The sequence below is a fragment of the Lepidochelys olivacea genome (genome assembly GCF_965140295.1).
Source record: "Lepidochelys olivacea isolate rLepOli2 genome assembly, chromosome: 1".
NCBI classification, from domain to species: Eukaryota; Metazoa; Chordata; order Testudines; family Cheloniidae; genus Lepidochelys; species Lepidochelys olivacea.
Window position 1 is genome coordinate 26,282,652 of NC_140411.1, and position 24,762 is coordinate 26,307,413.

The 24,762-nt window shown below is 42.9% G+C and overlaps 2 protein-coding genes across 6 annotated transcripts in view; both read left to right on the forward strand.

The window, feature by feature from the left end:
- The window catches only part of LOC311526286 (glutamate carboxypeptidase 2-like), a 61,324-nt gene extending 55,668 nt beyond the window's left edge, over window positions 1–5,656 (forward strand). For 3 of the 4 annotated variants that reach the window (XM_084639160.1, XM_084639159.1, XM_084639158.1), the window contains one exon: window positions 1,012–5,656. In XM_084639160.1, the coding sequence (XP_084495286.1) occupies window positions 1,012–1,201 (190 nt within the window). In that variant the 3' untranslated portion in view covers window positions 1,202–5,656. The remainder of the gene's footprint in view (window positions 1–1,011) is intronic. The other variant, XR_014712984.1, reaches the window with a different exon arrangement.
- Window positions 5,657–8,454: 2,798 nt separating this feature from the next.
- The window catches only part of NAALAD2 (N-acetylated alpha-linked acidic dipeptidase 2), a 48,523-nt gene continuing 32,215 nt past the window's right edge, over window positions 8,455–24,762 (forward strand). The window contains exons 1-8 of one of the 2 annotated variants that reach the window (XM_084647401.1): window positions 8,455–8,720; window positions 10,745–10,856; window positions 14,227–14,413; window positions 17,123–17,224; window positions 18,115–18,240; window positions 19,289–19,475; window positions 20,143–20,236; window positions 20,753–20,851. In XM_084647401.1, the coding sequence (XP_084503527.1) occupies window positions 8,639–8,720; window positions 10,745–10,856; window positions 14,227–14,413; window positions 17,123–17,224; window positions 18,115–18,240; window positions 19,289–19,475; window positions 20,143–20,236; window positions 20,753–20,851 (989 nt within the window). In that variant the 5' untranslated portion in view covers window positions 8,455–8,638. The remainder of the gene's footprint in view (window positions 8,721–10,744; window positions 10,857–14,226; window positions 14,414–17,122; window positions 17,225–18,114; window positions 18,241–19,288; window positions 19,476–20,142; window positions 20,237–20,752; window positions 20,852–24,762) is intronic. The other variant, XM_084647402.1, reaches the window with a different exon arrangement.

Here is a 24,762-nt window from a genome sequence, read left to right on the forward strand (position 1 = left end):
TACAGGTATCTGCAGAGTGTGAACAAGAATGGAAAAGTATTATTTAGCACGGGAAAAGGGGGCATAACTAAGAATAATAGGGTAAGAAAAAGAAAGGGAAAAATTAGTCTGAATATTAGGATAAAATTCAGTGATATTGTATAAGGACCTGATCCAAAGGCCATTAAAGTTAACAGGAGTATTTTCACTGATTTCAGTGGGCTTTGGATCAGGTCGTGAGCATTTGATCCTGTTCCCATTAAAGTCCAATCCAAAACCTCAAAGCAATGTAGAATCAAGCCCTAACATTCTCCTAAAAAAAAAAGGGGGGGGGTGCCCTAACACATGGAACAGTTAACCTTAGACTGATCATAGTGGTACAAAATATAGTGAAAGACCATCACTGCAGTAGTAGGAAAATAGATTTGCTGGTCTCTAACATTTTAACCAAACCATTGAATCTTGTTTTGTGGGCAGACTAGTTGAACCTTCTGTATCCTTCTCTCACTCCAGCATAGTGCAGAACATTCACCTTTCCTGAAAAAAGCAGCCTAGCAAGAGAAAACAGACATTAATATTGACAATCGTTGTACTTTTAACAACTCCTGAATAAATATCTGTCAAGGCCAGTTTACTGACGCTTTAAGCGTCAGCCTTCCTAACTCAAAGTACTCTTCAGGGCCAGAAACCATGGTTGGTTGTTTTTTTCCTTTAATCAAAAACATTGGGAAAGAAAAAAACGTTTATAATCCATGTCGCCACTCCTCCAGGACACTGGCATTCACATGGACTAATTTAGCATGTTCGTAGGTGTGCTTAGAAGATATCTGGGGGAGAAATGGGAATTTTAGTTGTTTGGTTTTTTGCTTTATATAGTATAGTGTCATTGCTAAAAGAACCCTATTTATGTGCATTCCTGATACTAAGGATTCGCTTTGACAGCTGATATATTCATTGGATGAGGATTTATTCAGAAAATAAACATTTGTTCTATTGTCATAATGTGCAGTATTTTTTTCTCTTTCCCCACAGACACATTATTTTTGCTCCAAGCAGCCACAACAAGTATGCTGGAGAGTCATTTCCAGGGATCTACGATGCTATGTTTGATATTGGAAACAAAGCAGATCAGCGCAAAGCCTGGGAAGAAGTAAAGAGGCAGATCTCCATTGCAGCCTTCACTGTGCAGGCTGCAGCAGGGACGCTGAAGGACCTCGCGTAAACATATAAGCAACATACTCAGAAGGGAAAGACTGGAGTTGACAGCTGTGGAGCCCTCAAAAACAGAGCATTTACAGACAGGAGGAGGATTATTTAAAAACCTTGTTCTTTGCAAACAGTCCAGTCCTGTCAGTCTCCCTCCCTCAGTTCCATTATATTTAACAACATTAAGGTATGATCCCTCTGAAACTCTATTAGGAGAGAGTGGAGTTGAGATCATTGTTCAAGTGAGATACTAAATTAAAAGACGTTCATTTCAAATAGCCACCTCATATTTAAAAACAACACCCCCCCCCACGCGCACAGAAAAAAACCCTGGTTTCCTTTCCACTTAACATGCTAAATTGCAGAAATCACAATTTTTGTAGTTTCACAGTTGTGCAATGTAATTAATCTAATATATTAGCCTGATTGTTTTGATGATTATCTTGTACTACTTTTATCAGTAAAACAGAACAGTCATCCTTATTTCCAACACTTTCTAACATATTAGTTAACTTTCTAGTATTTTCTACACGGTTGCATAAATATACTCTAGGTGATGCCCTTACAACTCCCCTATTGCACAAGGAGTCACACAATGAGATGGGAATATCTCCTTAAAATGGTGTCACAGATGGCATGGGGGAAAGGTAGTGATCATGGAGAGTTCTGGGCTGAGAGCTCAGGTGACTCATCTATGTTACTTTTCTCTTAGCATCTTGACGCCATTTAAAAACAACAAGAAACCTCTCGGTCACTATTAATAAAAAGGTGGATGGGAACAATAAATGTCACCCATGAAATGGCCTCGCACAAATAGGCTTTCCGCCTGAGGATGAAGATCTATTTATCTGTGCCAAAGGTATTCCTAACTAAATCTATTTGTTTGTCTGTTTTCAAGGTATTTCTAATGCACAAGCAATTAGAAGCAAAGGAGACACTGATGACTTTGAAAGAGCCAAACTATTACTGTCTTCCTTAGACTCTCCTTTCAAGTTTTGCTATAAGTACAGTACACCTGCCATCTGTAAAATTTGTAGAGAAAGAAAAAGGTGGGACAAAGTACAAATTTAAACATGTATGAGTCTGGCATGCGGTTTACTCATATGATCAGCAGTGGCTGGCTCCACTGAGCACACAAGCCAACTCAAATCAGAGAGAGAAAAGACTTTCAAAGTTAGGTCAGCTCTCCAATCCCTGCCTCTCGGATTTTTCCCGATGGTGTAGTTCCTTGTGCTTTGTCCTGCCAATTTTAAATGACCCAAGAAATGAGGCTTCCAGCAGTTTTCTTGGAAGATTCCTCCATGTTCTCGTGGTTCTCACTGTCATGATGACATCCCCCACCCTCCCCAAACGTTTTGTTGCACCATAAACTATTCCTCTCCTTCCTTCATGTTTGCATCCTTCAGTTACATGGTTATTATCCCCTATAGCAGTGGTGGGCAACCTGCGGCCTGTCAGGGTAATCCACTGGCAGGTCGCGAGACAGTTTGTTGTGACAAACGTGCTGGCCGCTGCCTCCCACAGCTCCCATTGGCCAGGGACAGCGAACGGCAGCCACTGGGAGCTATGGGTGGCCATGCCTGCGGACGGTCAACGTAAACAAACTGTCTCGCGGCCCGCCAGCGGATTACCCTGACGGGCCGCAGGTTGCCCATTACTGCCCTATAGTCATCATTTGGCCCAGCTGTGCATATTTAGCTCTTCCTCTTTCCTCATAAATCAGTCCCTCAGATACTGCAGCTAAAAAAAAATAATGGAAGTGGTCTGGCACATTACATCATCCAGTTGGTTTTCAGATTTTTCTACATCTGATTTTTATCTAAAGCTTTGATTTATTGAGCATTCTTTTTCTCTGTTTCCCCCCAGCTCTCTATAATGCTCTCAGCCGTGCTAGCACCAGAAAATGACACTTACTCCTTAATCAGTCTGATGTTCTTGAATAATTTTTTTTTAAAGTAAAGGGTCAGATTATGGCCAGTCCTGCAAAGTTTCCCAGGGAAATATGGGGGGGAGTATACAAAGAGCTGTCCCCCTTCTCTAAACCGCCTCTTGCTTGCATCACTGTACAAAGTCCAGACAACAACAGCACAGTCCTTGCTTTCCATAAGTGATAGCTCCAGACTAGTGTGAGCAGTGGCATTATTGGACACAAGGGCAGAGCCATGGCTCCTCTTCCCTTCACAGCCAGCTTGTGCTTAGTTGTCTTAATCACCCTTTGTTTGGCAGCTCCTTTACACATGCTGCTGTGGTGGTGATGTATGCTTAGGAACAACCGGGAAAGTAGAGGAATGAGTGCTGAGTGCACTGAGTAACTTTCTGTAGTGTGCCTCCTTTTCCAGCACTGCTGTCTAAAGGGAAAGAATGAGGATAACATTTGACCTTTATAAACCAAGAGAAAGTGTGGCAAGGCTTAATGTTTGACTTATACCAGTTAATGGCGCCATCTAGTTAGGCTATGCCTGGGATGCAAATAATTAGCATACACTTACCAAAACTTGCCTGTTAATATTTGTGAGTTTCTTTACATTAGCGGTAACGTTTATGGTCCCTTGATTATAAAAACTGAAAGCCAAACGAGGAGATTTATTACCCAGGTGGGGAGCCCTGCCTAAATGGATTTTCCTGGCAGTTTACTAAGGGATGCTTCCTGAAAATGGATCTGTGTGGACACAGGAATGCACCCACGTGGATCCATTTGCAGAACGTAGGCCCAAGGGTGAAATTCACTGTGGTACAGGGGTCCAGTGCAAGTCTTATGTACTAATTACCTTTCACTTAAACAACCTAAAGGCCTTTTGTTGGGCTTCTGCACTGAGGAATTTCACTCTCAGACATTGTCAGGCTCTATTTACCAGAGTGACAGTTTTGGTTGTCAAAGTGCAGAAATTCATCATCTCAGATTAACAAAGATGGGCAGCTGAGTTAAATCACGAATTAAACCAATTTCTTAATCATTAAAAGGGCTCTAAAACTCTGAATAGAAAAGTTGCCTATGGCCAGGATCCACAAAGGAATTTACATGTTATGATGGCTGAGTATTGCACATTTGCTTTTCTCAAAATCCCCAAAGACAAACTCACCAAGCTTGTTAATCCAGGCATTGATTTGTACACCCACAGTTACCAACAGATTATTTTAATTGTAGTTAGTGTTTTTAAAAGCACCTGCCAAAAGGCAGAAGGAACCCAAGTATAAATTTAACCAGTTATGAGGAAACTTTAACTAACATTGTTCAGTGCTTCCTTTGTTTTGAACAATGGTATTAAAGAATGTGGTGGCGACTTAGAAAAACAACAGTGTTTACTGAATATTAATTTACAAAATATGATCAAGAGATGGGATGCTGTCAAGTGTTACCAAGAACTCCTGTCTCCCCAGAAGACTATCCATCTTGCATATACACCGTCTTAAAGCACACAGGGAACACAACCATGCATGAGATCAATAAAATGACACAGGCCTCCAACATACAGCGGAAGAGAAACTCTGTTTCTGAGAAGGGAGCAGCATATTTGTAGGGGAGAAAATACGAGAGGGAGAGAAACGAGGGGAAAGAATGAGAAAGAGACGGACTGAGAGAGAGGAGCCGTGTGATAGGGAGAGACAGAACAAGGGAGGAGCACCTTCTCCCCAGTTTAGGAGCAGGGAAAGCTCGACCTAGTCCCCCCGCCTTGGGGAAAAAATGTTGCAGCTCCAACTGCTCTGCTCCTGTCTGGTTAAAGAAATGATGGTTTTTTGTTGGCTGTTCTCCCTCCTCCCTTCCAGAGAAATAGAAGCATCTCCAGCCCCTCTCACCAAGCTAAAATTTCTCTTTGTCCCTGGGAGAATGGGTTTTCCTGAGGCCTGTATATGTTGACTCTGTTGTTTTCTCACGAGGCAGCTATGTGGGATAACGACTTAATGTTTCAACACAAGGTTCCTCAGTGGCATTCATAGACAATTTGTGTGTGTGTGTGTACATGAAGATGTTCTAGAATGATCCACTGGGAAGAAGAAAGATACGTGCTTGGTGTGTGACTCTCCTTATACAGACCTCCACCCCACCCTTTTATTCTAGACACAGGACAATATTTTAACATATTACACTAATAAATGGCTAAAGTGCATGTGGCCTTATAGTGGCTGGTCCACAGATAAGAGTCTACTATAGCTCTCAGCTAGAGGAATTAAGGCTGTAGCTGAAGTGGCAGAACTACTTTTACACTTGAAGGTCCTAGGTTTAGTCCCCACTGTTGACCCCTAGTACTGGTTGTGACACTGAATGGACCCATACATAGCAATAAAATCACATCATACTTTCTAACTGGTGCTCGTCTCATTCTCATCCTCCTCTCCCACTCCCCTGTTCATCATCACATGCAGTATTATGTCTAACTTCATCTGTTAATGCCTAAAAGCAGAAATCTGTCAGTTTGCTGTCTGTTAAATGCCACACATGCACCTGCGGTGCTAAATAAACGCTAATAATACACCATGTGTTCCCAGCTGTCGTTTCTGTAGGTGGAATTCCATCTGGCATCTCAAATGAGCTACTGGAGTGGAAGGTTTCTCTGTTCTGAATTCTAGTGAGAGCTTTGCAAGCTGTCATCAAGTAGTTAAAAACAATAATAGTAATCACAAAACTGGACATGCTTCTCACTTGTCCAAGAAAACAGGCACAATCTGACTAAGGTGCTAAAGCCATAGATGTGAGTGAGAGCAGAATCCCCAAGTGATATAATTGTGTTATCAGTGTCTGTTCTGAAAAGCCACTGCCAAGTTCCTAGGAAGTGATCTAAACATTAACCAGATCTTCCACCTGTTTTTGAATGGCTTCAGCTCAGCTGCCTGTATTTGAGGAAGGAGTTTTATGCAGAGCACAGTCATTTCTTTTAGCATTCCTTGCTGGGCTCATCCTTTCTGTGTGGTGGTGAAACGAGAGCTGAGGTCATGTCCAGGGGTCCCCAGGAAGCTTTCACACCTTCAACCTTAACCTATAATCTGATCTTATAATTGGATCCAGTGTGGATAGGTCTTTGTGCCCCTTGACTTCAGTGAGGCTCTGCATGGAAGTAAGAGTCCACCTTCAGGATCAGGGTCCTAATAGGCTTTAAAAGGAAAATGTGCAATTGACTAGCAACTTTCCACTTATCTTAGATAAGATGTCTGAATCCTTGTGTAAGTGGGGGAACTTTCCTGGCTTCTGCACTACCCCAGTGAAGTGGGCTAGTGAAAGGATCTGAGTCCTCACTCCCACTTCCTTTACCCAGTGGCCTCCCTTCCCTTGAGGACTCCCCTTCCACTCTCCTGTCTGGAGAGTCCTCGTAACCCCAACAAGCCTGGGCCCAGGATTCCTGGGGGGCTCAACCCCCAACCCTGCTGTGGTCACCTAGGACAGGGGCTAGGGTGTCCCCACTCCGGGGTACTCTCTCTGCACTGGGCACTTCTCTGACCCACTGACCATTATATACAAGTTAAAGCAAATGCAAGTTATTTAATCAACAATTAATTTTAAAAAGAATAAGGAATAATGGGAAAGGTTAAAGGAAACACATCAACCCGCTCTGTGGCAGGGAACATCACAAACAGTGTCTCTGGAATGTCAGGGCAGTTCACAGTCTGTTCCTTGTGAGTCCCAGGCCTTCTTCTCAGGCCCTGGCTGTGCTGCCGGGATGCTGTGGGTTGGACACTTGCTCTGGTGTGGCCACACGCTCTCAGGCTCTAAGTGGTAGGACCCTTCTTCTCAGTGTCGCCCCTGCCTTGTCGGGGTTACGATCCAAGCCTGGCCTGCAGAGCCTCTTGGCTGAGGCGTCTCCCTGTGCTGGGCCTGCTGCCCAGGGTCCCCCTCGCTCTCCCCAGCTGCTCACCGCACCCAGCTCCAGACTGCTCCAGCCCCAGCTCCACCACTCTGTCTCTGCTGCTCTGCGTCCAGCTCCCTGGGCTGCTTTTCTGGCCCCTCTGGCTCTGGTTGCTGCAGCTCTCCTCCCAGGGCAAGTGTGCTCTCTCTAGGCTGTGCCTCTGGCTTTGGGGCTGCAGCTCTGCTCCCAGGACAGGGTCTGCTCTCTCTGGGATGCTTTTCTGGTCCCTCTGGATCTGGCACAGCTCTGCTCCCCAGCTCAGCTTGGGCCCCTGCTTTCTCCTTAGCTCGGCCCCACTCTGTCTGACCCAGGCAATTCCAGCTCACACGGCGGATGGGACCTCCCTGGCCTCCTGACTCCCTGATTAGCCTGCCCACCCTGTCATTCAGGCTGACCTGGGGCATTGGCCTCTCCCCATTGTTCCTGGGGGCTGTCAGTCTCAGGGTCCTGATTGCCCATCGACCCTTCCCCCTTTTTAGTACTGGGAGCTAGCCAACTAAAACACCCCCACTGAATGTTAGTAAGGGGGCAATAGTCCCCTTACACGTGGGCCTGTCTCACAGCATGCTGTACTTAGCAGTACAAATCCATGGGAAGAAGTTCCATGGGAGATTTGGCTAAGTAAGAACTGCAAGATTTGCCTGTAAGAGCCTTTGGAACCAATCACATAAGCTATACAAAGCTGCTGATTATGGGCAACAATTTTGCAACTTTGGGTTTCAGGGTCAGCTTAATTGGATGAGTTTTGTAAATAATCCCAGAGACAGTGGAAGTCAGTTGTATTTAGAGCTGGTCCAACTATTCATCAGGGAGCCTGTTATCAACTTGACAATAAATAACAATAAAGAATCAGCAACAGCCCTTTGTGCTTCTCCAGCCTTTTCTTCCCTTCCAACGCATCAGCCTAATCTCCTACTGTAGCCCATTCTACCATAACAAATGGGAAATGAATATAGAAAGAGTAACTTTTAAATAAAAGCAGGGGAGAGAATTGTCACAAATTGTCCTTCAGAACAACTGCTCTCCTTTGTGTTGCTCTGGGTCCATTTTAGATATAGATATTTTCTTGCTACTATTTTCTGGTCTGTGGGTGTAAAAGAAAAACACTTGTTTTATCTTAAAATGTCCTTACAGGGATAAAATTTGCCTCAAAGTCTTACAAGGGACCAGGGGCACAGATTTAGGGGATCCAGGTTGCATCCCTGCTGCTGCCACTGACAACAGCCTAACCTTGGGCATCATTTAAATCTCGCTGTGCCTCAGTTTCCCCACCTGTAAAATGGGGGTGATGACGTCCCCGCTGGTGGGGAGCAGATTGAGGGTCTCGGATAAAAGACGCTGCTGCTAAGCCTTATAACAGAAACAGCCCGCAACGCAAGCACAAGATTTTCCTCCTAGCGCCTCCCTTGGTGGAGCAGCTGCCCTGCCGCTCGGCCTCGCTTGGCAGCTCCGCTCCCTGCCAAAGGGGACGGGCCCAGCGGGCCGCGGCTCCCAGCGTGACACATCACACCTGGGCTCGCGCTCCGCTCGGCCAGGGCGCCACGCGCGGGGAGCAGGGAGACCCGGCGCGGGCGGAGAGGGGCCCTGGCCCCGCGCTGTGCCTGGGGGCTGGAGCCATGGGCGGGAGGCAGGGCGCCCTGCGCACGGGGCTGGGCTGCGCCCTGCTGCTGGCCCTCTTCCTGCTGGGCTTCCTGGGAGGTGAGTATGGAGCGCCCCGCGCGGAGACCAGCTGGGGCCCCAGAGCTCAGCCAGGGATTGAACCGGGGATTTACAGACTGTTCACACACACACTCGCAGCGTCACACACACACACAGCCCATCTCCTCCCCATACACACACGCCCCTCATCTCCTCCCCATAACACACACACATTCCCCCATCTCCTCCTCCCCCACACACTCCCCCCCTCATCTCCTCCCCATACACCACACACACACCCCCCATCCCTCCCACTGCTCCTTCCCCACCCCAGTACATAGTCTCCTTCTCCTCTCCCTCTTCAAATATATGCAACTGCTTTTCCCCCACAGGCACATAACCTCCTAGGCACTCAGCCCTCCACACCCAACTCCCCGGGTACTATTCTATAGACATACCACCACTTCCACACACCATCCTCCACCATACAGTCCCCTTTATTATTTCCATCTCCCAAACATTTACCAGATCTGCACTTTAAACTTCCCTACCCTGTGTAAAGAGAAAAGGAGTACTTCTGGCACCGTAGAGACTAACCAATTTATTTGAGCATAAACCTTCGTGAGCTACAGCTCACTTTATCAGATGCATGCAGTGGAAAATACAGTGGGGAGATTTTATATACACAGAGAACATGAAACAATGGGTGTTACCATACACACTGTCTGAAACCTACCCTGTGTATGTGTGAAGGTTAAGAATAGCACCCGGAGGGATTTTACTGCTTGTCAGCGACTTCCAAAATATTCACCTTCTTTAGAGGGTTTCAAAAAAAGGCTGTCCTTTCCTTCCATTCCCAGCCACCTGCATGACTGGGGTGAGGGTTTGTGTGTGTGTGTCCATGTTTACTGCTAAATTGGCGGAGTGAACTGGTAGCTTCTTAGCAAGGAGTCTGATTATCTGATTCAAGAAATACAGTTTGGAAATTACAGAGGGTTGTGCTTTTCCTCCTTGTTTTATTGTAAAAGGTGGGGATGCGGCTTCCATTTGCTGCCATCATAGAGTTTAAGGTCTGAGTAACTCTGAACCTTTGGGTTTTGAAATAAGGGACTGTCAACTGACAACTCACAGGTGGGTTGCTGCACTCCTATGGGATCCCCATTTACTCCAGTGGGTCTTTGCATGGGCACAGAGGTCTGACTGTACAGTCACTTGCAATATAGGGCCTGAAATGCTTAAAACTGATCAGGCTAAACATTAAAAGGATCTGGTCAATCTCAAACAAACAAACCAACCCAATACTTCTGCCCTTTTTCAAAAGAAACTTTTTTACAGAACACACTTAAGATGACTATTACTGAAAGATCCTAGCGACAAAGAGTCTCTTTCAGTTTTCCATTGTGCACTTGACATCACTGTTGTGGATTGTCAGTTTCATTGAAGTCATTTTCCATGTTTATGTGGGTTTTCTGCTACAGAGGAGCAACACCACAAACATTTGCAATGAATGACAGGATTTGACAATGCAGTATTTGAAAATACTTTTAACTTTCCCCCTCCTCCCCTGAACACCAAATAACTATTATGGAGCTGGCGGGAGGTCATGGAATCCTGGGCTTTGGTCCTGAAAATGCTCATGCACATGCTTTAAGTTAAATACCTGAGCAAATTCATTCAGGAAGGGGTCAGTCCCTCTCACTGTTCAGCAAAGATTCACTGTGAATATGATGGGTCCGATTCTCCTCTCATTGTGAACTGGTAGTACTCCATTCAAGTTACAGGTCTAAAACTGCTGACAGAAGAATCTGGTTAAACAATATTCTATATTTATCATGTGTGCTCATATAAATACAGGAGTGACCTGTCACTTCATCATGATCCAGTAACAATAAACATTTTACTTTGTAATTCCTTTTATATTTTAGGCCACAGTCCAGCAAACACTTAGGGATCTGCTAAAATGTCAGCATGTGAATAGTTCCATTGACTTTAATGGGATTACTTGTGTTTAAAGTTAAGCATGTTCACAAATACTTGAGCATTGTAGGGCTTGGTAAGTATCAGACTTTAATGATATTTTTCAGGCTGGTTAATGAAACCTACTAAAAAAACAACTAGCTCAGCAGATGCCTATCAAAATGTGAGACAGAAACTTGTGGCTGAAATGAAAGCAGAAAACATCAAGCAGTTTCTTGGGTAAGCTTTATCCTTTTTGGTTTTCAAATAATTATATCAGCCACAAAAGCCATAAGTTGTAACATTAGCCCCATGGCAGAGCATTTGTTGGCTGTGCTGTTATGATATCTTTTATGTTTTGGGATTACTTGGTTTGTGCACAATGTTGAGAAAAGAAATAAAACATATGCTCTCATTTTAATGGTTTTTTCCAATAATAATTTTTAGAAATTATTGTACTCCAAAGTGTCCTTTTCTCCAAATAGACTGATAAAGCTTGAAAAGTAGAGGATGTGATATATATAATATTTCTATTTACACAAGTTTTTTTTGTATACTTGCTATATAAATGTAGATGTTAAAGGAATACATAGTGTTGCAAGACTGTGCAGACAAAACTTATCTACATGCAGACCATTGAAAAATCTATGGTTTGAACAATATGATTTTCTCATTGAAAAATTCATGCTGTTAGTTATGTTGCTTTTATTAAGGTTATCTATGCAGTTCTGTAAGTTCTCTGTTTTTTTTATACAAAAGCCTTTCCATTATCTGAACTCCAGCTAGTTTAACATTTCCCCCCTGCATCTTACATTATTTAAGTCCTAAGCTCAATAAAGAACTTTGCTTTAGTCTCGAACAGATACCTTAGAAAAGGAAAATGTTTTATGTGTTGCAGATGGACAGCTATTACATGATAAATAATATAGCTAGTGATTCATTAATCTCTGTATCTCAGCACCTAGTGACTCAATTAGCTGGGGTAAAGTAGAAAGCAATTTATCTTGTAGAAATATATTAATGTTACATTTTTAGATATTTAAAAATTCCTCACGTATGGCGATTTAAGAACCAAAAAGCTGGACATGTCTGGGAAAATACGGACGTACGGTAACCCTATGTATGAAGAGCAAAAGACACATCAGTAGCCTTTACTTCTGTCATGTATGTCACTGGAAATGAAAACAATGACTCTTGCACACGTTTACTTTTGGATAATGTAATCAAAAATATCCCCAAAAGCCAATATAAATCAACGTTGGTTAGTAACATATGTTGATATTCAGCATTTGACAGTGTGAGGATGCCTCTAGGACACCGTACAACTCATGACTAATTTGATTTCTATTTGATTTTATTTATTTTAAACCTAAGTGCTTTCACTTCTAACATGAATTAGAGAGCAAAAACTACATAGACCCTGTCTTGTTTTTTGTTGCTCACAGTAAATTAGAGAGTTGAGAGAGAGAGAGAGAGAGAGAGAGAGAGCATACAAAAGTCTAGGAAATGTACACACTGAAAACAGTGTGAAATTTCTCAGTAATTATGCTGAAGTCTCTGGGCCACAGGGAATTATCCATATCTAGTCTGCTTGTTTTCATAATGCCAGAACACCTTCTGTACACTTTAAAGCAGGAACTGCAGAAATTTTTACATTAATTCACTATCCAAAGACTATGTTAAAGGTGTTGTAAAAGAAATACAAAATTAAGGCTTCCACATCACACTCTCGTTCCCTCAAGCTATTCAATCTATTCTCACAGGGTAGGAGAAGCAAAACTTCAACATCAGAAAATCAGGAAATGCAGAGGTACAAGTAATACCTCCCACATCACATAACCTTAACTGTGCACCCATTTGATCACTGCTCTAAGGAGGAGAGTGAGACCACAAGAAAAAACATATGAAGTGAACCCTAATGTATCTTTAAAAATCACTTTAATATGGGACCAAAAGCGTTAATATGCAACAACCAAAATTGTATGGTTATTGAATGGAGCCATTAGGGGGCAAAGTTAAGGCTGTTTATGTGCATTTCTATACCTTAACATGTGGATTTCTTTTACATTTAAATTTAACTTTGAAGTTTCTGGCTTTATGGGGCGGGGGGAAGTGTTGGCAGGGGTCCAGCTCCCTCCTCCCTCTCAGTTCCCAAACACAGTTTGCCGGAAAATAACAGTTCAGAGTCCAGTTTGCAGGTAATTCAGTGGGTTTATTGGGGCTAAATAAACAAGCATATTCTGAAACCCTTCACACCAGCTGGACTATCTTTATATGCCGGTAGAGTTTTCCTTTTTCCCTTCCCCAACTACAGTGCTCTACGCTGATAGAACCCCCTTCTTCTCCTAATCCTTTGCTTCGCACGCCGGTGGAGCTCCCTCTTCTCCCCCACTCTTCTTGGCAAACTTAATTATACTTGTAGTGACACTCCCCTGGTATCACCCCTTCCAATATATGGTCATGTTCCGTTCTGGGGGTCCTGAGTCTGGGGTCGATAGGACCACCTCTTTTGTACTTGATAGGAGAGGTAAGGAGCGGTGTTTCTTTTGGTCATGGTTACTCTCTTGCAGACTCTGCATTTCCTCCTTACACCCTCCCCTCCAGCTACTTGGTAACCATTGCAACCTCTTGCTTGATTAGCCCCTTATCTTCAAGGCTACCAGCTCGGTGCGTGGGGAGGAGGGGTACAGTCTTGGGCTTTCACTTATATTCTCTTACTTGCTTATTTAGCCTCTTCAAATTAAAAGCAAGGCCAAAAGCAAAATTATTATTATTTAGTCTCTACCCTATTTACTTCACATTCTCCTAACTGGGAGGATAACCCTAAATTATTTATATGTAACTTAATGTAATGTGTTTTTTGTTTGGGAATTATAACCCCAGATCCATAAAGGTATTTAGGCACCTAAACCCCAGATTTAGGCACCTATATGTTGGATTCAGGTGCCTAAATCCCAGTTTTGTCTCCACAATGATCCACAAAACTGCTACCTAAACCTGTAGGCATCTAAATTCACTTTGCACCTAAGTTTCTGCCTCTAGGTATGCATGCTGCTGCCTCCCTCTAGGCGTTCAGCCAACTGTCTCCCACCTAAGCCTTAGAGCAAGTCACAAATGGGGGAACACATGCATTCGTCCACCTAATTTTCATGCAGAGCCCAATCTGGTTGGTGTGATTAGTGGCTGCCTCCCAAATGGAACCCCATTGAAAATCTGGCAGGTGGAGGTGTGACCCACTTTATATCTTTTCTCCCAGTGATTAGAACACTCACCTAGGATATGGGAGACCCAGGTTCAATTCCCCCCTCTCTGCCAAACGGGGAGAAAGGATTTGAGCAGGCGGTCTCCCTCTTCTCAGGAGAGTGCTCTAACCCCTGTTACTCAGAGTGAAAAGCTGAGCTGATTTGTCTTAGCACAGCAGGAAAGATCTCTTTGCACATTATCCTGCCCCAGGCTCTGGTAACTATGTTGTACCGCTCACCGTTTCATCTAAGGGATTTAACCATAACAACTTACTTCTTGCATGTGTTATGAAGATTAGCCTACTTGGACTCCTCTGTCAAATGCTTTTCTGAACTCTCTGCTTACCCATGACTCTGTTTTATTTTAGTTCGTTTACAAAGTTTCCTCACCTGGCAGGAACAGAACAGAACCTTCACCTTGCTAAACAAATTCAAGCCCAGTGGAAGGAATTTGGATTGGATTCAGCAGAGCTGGTTCATTATGATGTCCTCCTTTCCTACCCGAATGAAACTCAGCCCAACTATGTCTCAATTATTGATGATCAAGGGAATGAGGTGATCTTATTTTAGTCAACTGTATGTAGAATAGCTCTTTCAAGAAATGGGGTCAGGTTCTGCCCCCACTCACACCTGTGCATCTTCATTGTGTTTTATAATCTGATGAAAAGCCTCTTTATTAGAAAGGGAAATCCAGTGCTGCTAATGTTTAGAAATGATTTCTGCCAGGACAGATCAGTGGGGATTGCTTACATCTTGCAAACACAAAAAAGGAATCCACTGCCTTATTGCGCCCTCCTTGTTTTGCTGTGCAGCAAACCAAGCACAAGGCAGGTTTTGTGTATGGCGAAGCCATCCCCACCCCAAGATCGAATACCAATATTTCACTGCTTTTCAGGTACAGTTTTGACAACTCCGTATGTTTGGGGTTTTTTTTCTTCTGGCTTCCTTCCTCAAAGTGCCTAGTGCACTGAAGTAGACGTAATGATGCATGAATGCATTACATGCCTACCTTCTCTGCAGAATGCAATAATACAATGCAGGGGCTACATGAGTCATCTAGAATTAAGATTTTGGAAAGAATATGGAATATCGAGTAACCATGCAAATGAAGTGAAAACTTAGTTTATCCAATTTATTTGTTATAGGAGGGGCAGATAGCACTGCCATTATTTAGGTTGCCCAACACTTCCCATTCTAGGATCCTCTTTTCAGTAACTTACACCATTACCAAACTGTAACCATCTGAAATTTGCCATGCCGCATGTCTGCCTCACGCTGAATTTTATTTTTTTATTTTTTTAATTTCAGCCAAACAAGTACAGCTGTTTCTGAGAATGAGGTTAGGGGAAAATATATTGTTTTGCCCACGTTAAATTCTGATGACCTTTTATCTAAGAAGCTCTGTAGTCCTCGTGCTTTGGAGCAGAGACTTGGAATTTGGCAGGGAGGTTGCCTTTGTGACAGGGATGTACCTTTTGTTCTCCCTCTGAAAAATCTATCCAAATTTGGTCAAGTTATAAACCTCTGAAGAATTGGGGTTTGCACATGATCAGTAGCTACTTGGTAGAGCTTCACAGCTAAATTCCCGGAAGATTCTGTACATATTGAGCATACTCCAGCCTAGGGCTGAGCAGGAGTTTCCAGGACTCTGGGCTGCTGCAAGCTGGGCACCAGGACTGAGAGTAGGGCAGCTGTCTCCTCTGTGCTCACTGGGCTCCCTCTGCTAACATCCCAACAGGGAAAAAGGAAAGCCACTTGAATGGAATGCAGAGTGGACAGGAGCCAGACGAGGGCAGAGACAGGGAGAGGAGATTGGGAAAAGGAGCCTGTGGGGTGGAGAAAACTGGAACTGAGAGCTAAGGTGGGGGGTGACTGAGATGAGGAGCTGGTGATGAGGAAGATTGGGACTGGCCACAAGTGAGGTGGAGGGGAAGTCAGCATTAACAAGGAACCAGGGTGTGGGAGAAGCACTGGCAAGGAGACTGGGATAATTAAGGAAGGGAAGGGAAGACCGTGAGTGTAGGGAGACTGGGATGGAAAGTCTAAACGGAGGAGACTAGAAGTGGCTGGCATGGAAATGGGGATTGAAATGAGAAACTTATGGAGCAGAAACTGGGACTGGCTAGGTGAGGAGAATGGGACTGGAATGAGGAACTTGGGTGGGCAAGAGGCAGGACTAGGACAGGTATAGGCTGAAGGGTGAGGGGCCGAAGGGGTGAAGTTTGGGGTGAATTGGCAGGACAGTGTGTGCCCACTGGAGCACTATCCCCTCCAAGCTATGAAATTACACACACACACACACACACACACAAAGAACATTATTGTGGTTGCAGAGTCAAGCACTGAAAAGTTAGGAAATGCCAGAATCCTTAATTCACTCCCATGATGCATATGTATTATGATACAGACTTTAATTACATGATCATGTTATCTAGTATTTCCTAACTTTTCAGTGCTTGACGCTGTGACCTTAGTGTGTGCACACGCGCACCCCACTGTTCTGCCAAGTGGACAACCAGTCCCAAAAAAATCCATCCTGAAAAATTCCTGGACTTTTTTTTGTTTAAATAAATACATAGATAAACAAACAAATAAATAAATAATGTCTTTGCAGAACCCCTTGTAATATTAGTTATTATTTGTAAGTGTTTGTTGATTTTCTTTTACATAATAATGATCGGATCCAAAGTAAAAGCCTATCCTGCCACCCTTACTCACATTGAGTAGTATCTTACTGGGTGAGTAAGAGTGGAATGGGCACTATAGATATGGGACGATTTTGGGTAGTAACAAAAGGTACTGTACCTAATCAGAGAGTAGATCAGCTACTGAAGTAGTAGGAAAGGAGCAATAGTCTAAGTGGGTGTAACCACTAAATTACAAAAAGTCTCTATAATAATAGGGACAAACTAGGTGTCTCTAATTATCACCCCTTTTCAGCACTCTGCCTGAATCAAAACAGAAGAATAACTGAAGTGATTCATAAAACCTTACACCCACAAAAATATCCATCTATCTTCCTATCTGTCTATCTTCCTACTCTTGTTCAGTTATGAAGTTCTAACAATGTATCCCTCTCTCATTTTAAGTTATACATGATTTATTTTTCTGATAATATTTTTTATATAAAATGGCACACTGTTCTTAATAACTAAATTTAGTGCACAAAATTGTGCCAAGACTTCACTGAGCTTGCCCAGAGGAAGAATCTGACCCAGAGCTTTTTCTAAAGTAACTGTTTTTTCTTCTTGGCTCTTTTGGTAGATTTTCAATACATCTTTCTTTGAGCTGCCCCCTCAGGGATACGAAAACATTACCGGTGTGCTGCCACCATATAATGCTTTTTCAGCACAAGGAGTGCCAGAGGTAAGAAAACAATTCTTATGAGTCCTGATGGTTGAAATCATATTTTGGGAAAGAGTTACCATTGGTGTATTGTTCTGACTTCTTAAAATATTTTTACAGTGATCTCAGTTAGGTGACAATACTGAATTTCATTATGCTATAGCCTAAGGGACAGCAACAGTATGTACTGGACAGAGTAAAGTCTAGAAGTTACCCATCTAATAAAAATGCTCTAAAATTGTTCAGATCAGAAATTGCTATTTCTAGTTAGAAAGATACTTCTGGGTGAGGTTACAGCTTATATGGTTCCTTCTAATGGGGAAACCTAAGAGATGGGGTCAGGGGAAGTAGTCTGGATTTTATCTGCTTTATTCATTAAGAGTAAACCCTCTTGTTTGTTATAAATCTGAAGCACACTCAAGTTCTGAAAGATCACACTCTCTAAAGTTAATCTGATTGATTCTTCTATGATGGATAATCCCAGACAACAGTCACCACACATGTCACATCACGTGAGTGGGCAGAAATAAGTAAAATAGGAAGTCTACCTATCGTGCAACAGCATGTTAGGAATAGCGCTCTTTTCTTTACTCATGCCATCAACAGCTTGCACATGCTTTGCCAGAAGAACAATCTAGTGTTGTAGTTTTTAACATCAGATAATGAGGATGCTTCTAAATATGGGATTATGTAGAGAATTCATCAATGAAACAAGCCTTTCTAAAAAATAATTTGGGAGAGTTTTGCCATTAATGTCACTGGGAGCCGGATCAAAACTGTAGAACTGCAAATATTGAGTACTATATAACAGATGTTCAATAAATAAAGTTGCATGATTCTAAAAAGAGATCCTTTCAAATGGTTATGACAGTATAATTTCTAGTTTCTGGCCTTCTTTCTTCCCTGGATAGGCAGATCTGGTGTACGTGAACTATGGCCGCACAGAAGATTTTTTCAAGCTAGAGCGAGAGATGGGAATTAATTGTACTGGAAAGATTGTCATTGTCAGATATGGGAAAATCTTCAGAGGAAACAAAGTGAGTGTTGTGGGGTTTTTTTTGTTTTGTTTCTCTCTCTATCTCAAATCAGAATTAGATTAGTAAATTAAAGGTCTGAGGCTCCTTACATTGCTGTCAAAAGGAGTGTTGTTATTGATGTTAGTGGGAGCCAGATTAAGCATTAACTTCCTGCTTCAGAAGCCAGAAGTTCCTTCCAAATAGAGATTTTTCCTTATTTTACTGTAAACCAGAACATGTGAGTGACGGGAGCCAGCTCTGATCCAAAAACCAGGCCTGCAGTATATGCTTATCATGTGTATTAACAGGGACTGGCAAAACAGTAAAGTGAGATGACTGTATTGGAGTACTGAAACGTTGACTGAGATGAATGCAAACTTCTCAGAAAGGGCTTGCAAGAGATTAGTTTAGGGTAGTGGTTCCCAAACTTGTTCCGCCGTTTGTGCAGGGAAAGCCCCCCGCGGGCCGGGCCGGTGTGTTTACCTGCCGCATCTGCAGGTTCGGCCGATCGCGGCTCCCAGTGGCTGCAGTTCGCTGCTCCAGGCCAATGGGAGCTTCTGGAAGCAGCGCAGGCCAAGGGAAGGACTGGCCACCGCTTCCAGCAGCTCCCATTGGCCTGGAGCAGTGAATCGCGGCCACTGGGAGCCGCGATCGGCCGAACCTGAGGGCAAGGCAGGTAAACAAACCGGCCCAGAATTTAATAGCCCATACAACCAGTAAACACTACTGCCTCTTTCAGCCATAGATCTCAAAGCATTTTCAAGAGGTAAGCGTCATTATCCCATTTTGACAGCTGGAGAAACTGAGTTACAGAGGTTAAATGACTTGTCTAAGGTCATACAGCAAACTGGTTATGCTGGGAACAACACCTGGTTCTTCTTATTCAGTCTTATGCCTATTGTTTGAGATCATGCTGCACTTTGACGTATGCTTCCCTTGGGTCATTGATTTCAGCTCTGCCACGTGAGCGTTCTGAAGAGTCTCCCAATTGGTGGCGTGTTGCAGAGCCTGGGAATGTCTTAGCCAAATACAAACATTTTGACATTTCTTAAAACAAGTCATTTTGCAGGTTAAAAATGCCATATTAGCTGGAGCCAAAGGGATTATACTGTATTCAGACCCTGCTGACTACTGCGCCCCTGGAGTAGATCCTTATCCAAGTGGCTGGAACCTTCCTGGAGGGGGAGTCCAGCGTGGGAATGTGTTAAATCTGAATGGAGCAGGGGATCCTCTCACACCAGGTTATCCAGCAAAAGGTGAGGGACAGATTTGTAGCTCTAAACATCTGACACCTTCTGGTATCGAAACGGGTCTCGTCACTAGCAATTAAACTGTTTTTCGTATCCATGCAAAAAGACTTGCTGTTTAAGAGAATTTCCAGCAAGAGTTTATTTTCCTAGTGTGGAATAGGTTCTACCTGCCTATCATTCCAACTGGCCTTCCCCAAGCAAAAATAGTTTCCAGCCAGTATCTCTCTGCGTATGATCCAAGCTTTACAGCACTTGTAAATCAAGATGTGGATAGGCCATGCGGTAGAAATGAATTAGGATTTACTGAGATTTGCAAGGAACTATGTTTCTCAAGAGGACTAGTTGAAACTGGATTAATGCCTACCATCAAAGAGGAGTAATAACCTTGCTTGGATGTATATTTCTTTGCTGATCATAAATGCCAGGTAGAAAAACACTGCAAACTTCTGTTTATATGGAGTGAAATTTCTGCATTAAAACTAGCAGTAGCCACTGGAGTCAGTGGGACTAATCCCTGATGTGTGACAAGATGCTGGATGACTGGAGGGATCAGTATACGTTGATCCTAGATGTGACTGTGGGACTCTTAATTATTACACAAACAACTCCAATTAAAAGGCAAGGTGCTGAGGACAGCAAAGTTTGATATTCCAGAATATTCTTGGTTTCTCAGAATACATCTTCAGGTCTGAAGTTGATGAGGGAGTGGGAATTCCCAAAATCCCAGTTCATCCCATTGGATATCATGATGCAGAAATATTATTACGGTAGGTAAACTTCAATCCTTTGTATTTAGCTTCAGTATTCGTGTGCACACTGCAAAAAGCCTTTTTTACATTAAAAGATAGTAAAATTGATGCCCTTTTTATTGCTTTTGTGTAGCACGCACACACACACACACACAGAGATATAATAGTAGAAACATACGCTACAGAATTACAAACCACTGTTGGCTGTGAGTCTTTTACTGAAAGACAAATTGGAGCACAAGTGTATTCTGTAGATTTGCCACGGAAGGGATACAAGACCGGGAGTTTATTTTATTAGTCTCTCTGCTTTAACTCTACACTCATTTTAGCTTATGAAATTTCTAAGCACTTTTAATAGGGTTTATGCTAATTTACAGGTCCTCTTAACAAACAGTAAATGGTTGCACATACAGTTTGTGCAACACAATCTTTTAGAGCTTTGTAATCCTTCCTCACACCTCATTTTCAGGTGTGCTGTTCCACTGGGGAGACTTCTACTTTTAGCAAATTGGCCAACTGTGTTTGTCTTGACAGCATCCTGGGAGGACCTGCAGCACCAGACAATAGCTGGAGGGGAAACCTCAATGTGTCTTACAACATTGGGCCTGGATTTGCAGGCAGCTATTCTATAAGGTCTGTTTGAGCCCTTTTGCCTATTTATTGATCACTGAAAAACCAAACCAAACCAAACCTTTCAGAGTAGGATTCTGAGGAATATTACATCTCGGACCTTAGAGGGTGTCAAGGTTCCTCCCCCACTCTGAATGCTAGGGTACAGATGTGGGGACCTGCATGAAAACCTCCTAAGCTTATCTTTACCAGCTTAGGTCAAAACTTCCCCAAGGTACAAAATATTCCACCCTTTGTCCTTGGATTGGCCACTACCACCACCAAACAAATACTGGTTACTGGGGAAGAGCTGTTTGGAAACATCTTTCCCCCCAAATACTTCCCAAAACCTTGCACCCCACTTCCTGGACAAGGTTTGGTAAAAAGCCTCACCATTTTGCATAGGTGACCACAGACCCAAACCCTTGGATCTGAGAACAATGAAAAAGCATTCAGTTTTCTTACAAGAAGACTTTTAATAGAAATAGGAGTAAATAGAAGTAAAGAAATCCCCTCTGTAAAATCAGGATGGTAGATACCTTATAGGGTAATTAGATTCGAAACATAGAGAATCCCTCTAGGCAAAACCTTAAGTTACAAAAAAGATACACAGACAGAAATAGTTATTCTATTCAGCACAATTCTTTTCTCAGCCATTTAAAGAAATCATAATCTAACACATACCTAGCTAGATTACTTACTAAAAGTTCTAAGACTCCATTCCTGGTCTATCCCTGGCAGAAACAGCATATAGACAGAGACCCTTTGTTTCTCTCCCTCCTCCCAGCTTTTGAAAGTATCTTGTCTCCTCATTGGTCATTTTGGTCAGGTGCCAGTGAGGTTACCTTTAGCTTCTTAACCCTTTACAGGTGAGAGGAGTTTTCCTCTGGCCAGGAGGGATTTTAAAGGGGTTTACCCTTCCCTTTATATTTATGACAGAGGGGAAACTAACTTCCCTCTGAAATGAGCAGTATGTTTGGATGAGAATCTTTAGGATTTAAAGATAAAATGTTAAAACAATGGGCCTGCTCGGTGACTATGAGAACACTGCCATTGACATCAACAGTCATTGAATGAGGCCATGCATATCTCCTTTCTCAGGTCTTTTATTACACTTTCTTGACACTTTCAAAATTTAACTCTGATCGACTGTAACTAGCTTTTTTATTAACTGTTTTTCCACTGTCAAGTGAAAAGCAAATGTTTTAAACCCTTTCTGTTTCTGGGCCCTTTTCTACCCTTCTGTTTCTGAAGGGAGCACAACTTCTGCAGTGGCTCACTTGCCTTCACCTTTTCCCGAGTCCCATGGAAGCCTTCTATGAGAATCTCTTGGAGTTAGAGCTATGGAGTATGGGCGTGACTGGGGCCCACAGATCAGCTATTCTCCAAAGTTTCTAGCCTTCCTAGTTTCAAAGCAAAGCTTGGAAATGTGGACCTAAGAAGACAAATAAAAAGAACCCAAAATATACTAATTTAAAAAAATCTACTCATATTTTTGGGGCTGTGACCTATGATTTTTGAATGCTTGGGGTTTGCAATACTGTATTTGTGTAATGCCAACAGACCTCAGTCATCGGTGCGTGGGATTGAACCGGTGATCTCTGGAGCTTAGTGCATGAGCCTTTACTGCATGAGCTAAAAGTCAAGTAGCTTTTAGCTAAGGCTGTAGAGCAGATTTTTTTAACTCTCTCTAAGTGGTCTTGGATGGGACAGAACACCACACCAAGAAGGTGCATGGGTTACATTTGCTCTTAATACTTCACTCAGCTTGTGTAGTGAAACAAAACTGGTCAGTTTCATTTTCTGGCTCTCTGGCACTAGCAGAGAGGGCCACAAACCATGGGCCATGGAGCTGATAGTCTGCAGAGACCTATCTGGTCACATGGTGATGCTTCCTTTTCCTAGCTTCCAGCCACTAAACTGCATTAAATGAAGCTAAAAAATGCATTACTATGGTAATGTGCCATGTGGCTGTCATTGACTGACAAAGGTACAGTATTCCGTTGCCAGTGGGACAGGAGGTGGTTTGAAAGATCATGAACAGGAGGGTATAATGATGTGTTTTTTCCAACACTGCAAGGACATGTTTAAATTTTAAAAATTGAAGTATTAATTGGATTTTTTTTTCGGGTGTATGTTAAAACTTACTGAAGATTTAGAAAGCATACAAACAAAAATGTCAACAGAACAAATTTGACACTTGCGATAAAGGGGACTGTAAAGGATCCAAGCAAGGGGAAGCCAAAACAAACTAATAAAACAGATGCCCCCTTTAAGAAGGTCTCAGGGAAGGAGCAATCTTAACAAAGTTCATAAGGCCCTTACTGTGGCGCCCTGGTTCAGAGCTCCTGAACTGAGAGTCAGCAAATAAAGTCTCTGGGCCTGGTCACGCTAGTCCCCGAGACCCTAAGAGAAAGACCAAGACCCATTGCAATCTGCATGCCTCCTCCTCCTTCTTCTTCATCTGATGTTTTATGACAAAGCAGACTCACTTGTGAATCAGTCTTTCACCTTTTCCAATATTCTTTGAAGAGTTGCAGTATTGCTGTATTGCTGTATTGCCTCATTTTCCTGATGCTCTTAATAGGCACCGCAGTGAGAATTTTGATACTTAGAGGCCTTAAAGTTTTTCATATAAATACCCCCTTTTGATGATACATTCTTCACACTCCCAAAGGAGATAATCAATTGTTTCCTGGATCTTGCATGTCCCACATTATCTATCTTTATGTTTGTTAGTAACAAATTACTATCTAAGCCACAATGGCCAGTTAAAATTCTAAATAGAGCCACTTCGTTCTTTCTCTCAGGGCTGTGGAGTATATCAGCATTTTCAACTCTTGGGAATATTTCACGGAATATTTTTCCATCCGTTTCTTTTCCCATATTTCCTTCCATTCCTCTCTTAAACTTATTTTTAATTAGATTTTTAAATTCCAGTTTTCTTAAAGGGATCGCTAAATCAGCTTACTGGTGTTTGACAGCATTTTTTGCCACTTTGTCTGCCAGCTCAGTGGCCAATATCCCTACATGCACTGAGTCCATGCTATTACTATGCTTACACCCAACTGTTTCAAATCAGTTAACAGTAATATTTCATTAAGTATATCATTTCTGCTCTCTGAAGCTGCATGCCTTCTAGTTTCCTCCTCCTGTTTAAATAGGCCAGGTTACGGCAGAGGGATCCTTGAAAGTACCTAGACTTGCTTCAGCTATACGCGCCAGACTATTCCTTAAGGGGTAGTACCGCTTCCAGACAAAAGCCTAGATCCATAAGATATTTAGGCTTTTATCTCCCATTGAAATCAGTGGGAGTTAGGCACCTAAATGCCTTTGAGGATCTGATCCAAAATGTTTTGAGCACACTGGAGAGCAATAAACTGTATAATGAGAGGTAAAACAATATGAAAATGAACAAAACTTGTATTAAGTTGCTAATCACATTTCTTGAGGACATACTTATTCATGGGATTTTTGACACCCTAACCTACTTGACAGTGTCCTTTTAAGTCAGTTCTTGGAGACTGTCTCCATGTCTAGTTGGCAGCCGGTGTCAAGTGGAGTGCCCCAGGGGTCGATCCTGGGGCCGGTTTTGTTCAATATCTTCATAAATGATCTGGAGGATGGTGTGGATTGCACTCTCAGCAAATTTGCAGATGATACTAAACTGGGAGGAGTGGTAGATACGCTGGAGGGCAGGGATAGGACAGAGGGACCTAGACAAATTGGAGGATTGGGCCAAAAGAAATCTGATGAGGTTCAATAAGGATAAGTGCAGGGTCCTGCACTTAGGACGGAAGAACCCAATGCACAGCTACACACTAGGAACCGAATGGCTAGGCAGCAGTTCTGCGGAAAAGGACCTAGGGGTGACAGTGGACAAGAAGCTGGATATGAGCCAGCAGTGTGCCCTTGTTGCCAAGAAGGCCAATGGC